This window comes from Sinocyclocheilus rhinocerous, unplaced genomic scaffold (genome assembly GCF_001515625.1).
Source record: "Sinocyclocheilus rhinocerous isolate Xijiao unplaced genomic scaffold, SAMN03320098_v1.1 scaffold1493, whole genome shotgun sequence".
NCBI classification, from domain to species: domain Eukaryota; kingdom Metazoa; phylum Chordata; class Actinopteri; order Cypriniformes; family Cyprinidae; genus Sinocyclocheilus; species Sinocyclocheilus rhinocerous.
The window spans coordinates 1,361,093-1,364,131 of NW_015640467.1; the positions used below are offsets into that span (position 1 = coordinate 1,361,093).

At 35.7% G+C, this 3,039-nt stretch overlaps 1 protein-coding gene across 2 annotated transcripts in view; it reads right to left on the reverse strand.

Annotated features, from left to right (window-relative positions):
- LOC107753054 (WD repeat-containing protein 48-like) overlaps window positions 1-3,039 on the reverse strand; it is a 21,788-nt gene that overhangs the window by 14,691 nt on the left and 4,058 nt on the right. For both annotated transcript variants that reach the window (XM_016569161.1, XM_016569163.1), the window contains exons 6-9: window positions 2,845-2,933; window positions 2,368-2,469; window positions 1,157-1,381; window positions 653-727 (exon numbers count right to left, since the gene is read on the reverse strand). In XM_016569161.1, coding sequence (XP_016424647.1) covers window positions 653-727; window positions 1,157-1,381; window positions 2,368-2,469; window positions 2,845-2,933 — 491 coding nt within the window. The remainder of the gene's footprint in view (window positions 1-652; window positions 728-1,156; window positions 1,382-2,367; window positions 2,470-2,844; window positions 2,934-3,039) is intronic.

Consider the following 3,039-nt stretch of genomic DNA (forward strand, 5'->3'; position numbering starts at 1 on the left):
GGTTTTAGTTTTAGTAGTACAGAAAATGTAACTAAAAAAGCAACTAAAATCTTGAAGAATGCATAATCTGGCTTTTTACGAATATTTTTCACTTACTATTCAAAGATGTATAAAGATTTCTAACTTTAGACCAGGATTGTCAAACTAAATTTTAGGAGGATGTGCATCTTTTTTTTTTTTACATGTTAAAGCTTTAATAACTAACATCAACATGAAAAAGAGAAAACTATTCACTGCTACTGGTGAATTAACTAAAAGCCCTGCATCTAAACATTATGGTGTAAAAGAAAAAAATTGCTGCTCGTTTAAATTCTTCTCCGTCAAACTCTGACAGGATCAAATTAGTATTAATGCATCATATCTAATAACCATTCAGTGAATGCAATAGTGACAATACTCTTTCTGTCTGCCCACAGCTCCAGTTTCAGATGAAAAGTGTGAATTGCATAATTAACAGAAGCATTCTACTATTTTAAGATGCGACCATAACATGCAACACAACAAATTACACCGTTACTTAAAAACAGTAGCACTGCAGGGATATTTAGCCGAAGGGCGACAGTAATTAATGAGTAAAGGAAGCCGCAGCAGAATATCTAAAGCTCAGCTGTAGATGTGTGTGTTACACAGTGGCTGGAGCAGCTGCACTTACCCACTTATTAACCGTGGACTTCGCGGTGGAAACCCAGATGGCCGAATGCGGATCAGCCGAGCGGTCCAGCTCCATCTGAGAGACAGAGAAGCACACATTCACACCTCAGTAACTTTCACTTGCTTCCCATGACCTGCTCACGCTCCACAGCTGCTGCGTGACGCATAAACCTGCACCCTTGATTTAAACCTATGGGGATGTTTGGTATATATGTTCGTTCTTTCTTAAGTGAGGAAAAAAAAAAAATATATATATATAATAATAATAATAATGTGTGTGTAAATATTTTTTTATTCATATATATTTAAAATATTTATATAAATTTTTACACACATATATTCCTATATATATATATATATATATATGTATATACACACAGATATATATATATAATTTCAATAGAACTACATAAAAAAATGATCATAAACCCAAGAGAAATGTTTCTTCATAAGAAGTTAAAGAAACTGTTGTGAAAGTGTGTGGTATTGTATGTCACTGTCGCACCTTCAGCACAGGAGCCTTCTCCTCGCAGATCAGCACACGGATGTCAGGACTGCGCAGGTCTGTGCAGTATATCTTCCGGTCGCGGCCTCCGGAGTAAACGTGCGTGAAGGCCTCGTTGACCTGCAGCGCCCAGACGCCCTCGTCGTGAACGCGGTACGTGGCGATACACCTCTGCTGACCCAGAGACCAGAGCCGGATCGTCCCGTCTGAGCTCCCTGAGAGACACTGAGCACACAAAAACCAGCTCGTTTAGAGCTCAAAGGCTTTTAAAACCTTCTACAGTCGACAACAGAACAAGAACAAGACTGCTGTTTGCATCGGATTCAATCCTGCATCAAAAGAAGAACAAATCTGGATTTATAAAGGTAAAAACTGACGTGAAAATGCGAAAGCATGCATATTAACTTTTGCATAAATAGACAATCACAATATCCATTATATGTGACCCTGGAGCACAAAAGCAGTCTGAAGTCGCTGGGGTATATTTGCAGCAATAGCCAACAATACATTGCATGGGTCAAAATTATAGATTTCTCTTTTATGCCAAAAATCATTAGTATATTAAGTAAAGATCATGTTCCATGAAGATATTTTGTAAATGTCCTACCGTAAATATATCAAAACTTAATTTTTGATTAGTAATATGCATTGCTAAGAACTTCATTTGAACAACTTTAAAGATGATTTTCTCAATATTTAGATTTTTTTGCACCCTCAGATTCCAGATTTTCAAATAGTTGTATCTCTGTCAAATATTGTCCTATCATAACAAACCACACATCAATGTAAAGCTTATTTATTCAGCTTTCAGATGATGTATACATCTCAATTTTAAAAAATTGACCCTTATGACTGGTTTTGTGCTCCAGGGTCACATATGTGCATTATATGCAAAAATGTGCCAGTTCTTCACTGGAATTAATTATAAATTATTAATTAATATAATTAATTCATTATCCCCCGGTTTCACAGACTAAAGTGTAAGTCTGTACTGTTTTAACTGAAAGAAACTTGCTCTGACTGATCTTAAAATATATCAGTGCCTCTGTTTTCTCTCAAAATGCACGTTAATAAAAATTACTTAAACGTCCTAATTGAACTATTGCCTAGTCCTGGCTTAGTCTAAGCCCTATCTGTGAAACCAGGCCCATACTTATTATTTCCCAGAAAAACAAACTAATTTTTCTACCAACAAAGTGTGTGTGTCTCACCTGAGTCCCGTCTCTGTTGAGCAGCAGGGATTTGACGTTATCTGTGTGTCCTTTCAGTTTCATCAGTTTGGCACAGGTTCGCGGGTCCCACACTCTCAGAACCTGACGAAGATATCACAGAAACAAAGACAATCTGAAACTAGCGACACCAGAAAGAGAGTGCAAGTAAACAGCAAATATCAATACAAGAGCCTGAAGAAATCAGGCGATACTGTGAGAAGAAGAAATACACCACTCTATACAACATCAGCATCTTTAAAAATGACTGTAGAGACAACATGTAATGAAAACTAACTCTCTTAATATGTCCCTGGTCTCATTTTGCATGATCTTGATGTATATATAATTAAAAAAAACACTATGAAAATGTAATTTTAAAAAGTTGAACAAAATAGCCACAATCCAGTTTCTTCCATGAAAAATACATCATATCCTGTATGTTAAATGCATTGTGATGTCAGATTTGAGGATTCGAACCTTTTCAGTGGATCCTGACACTATAACCGTCCCCATCTGATTCATGGCCAGACTGTAGATGGAGTCCTTGTTCCCACTGAGAGAAGACGCTGTACAACATGAAAACATAAATAAATAAATAATTAAATTATTATAAATAAATACATTATTAATAATAAATAAACAAATAAATTATTATTAAACAAATAAATAAAT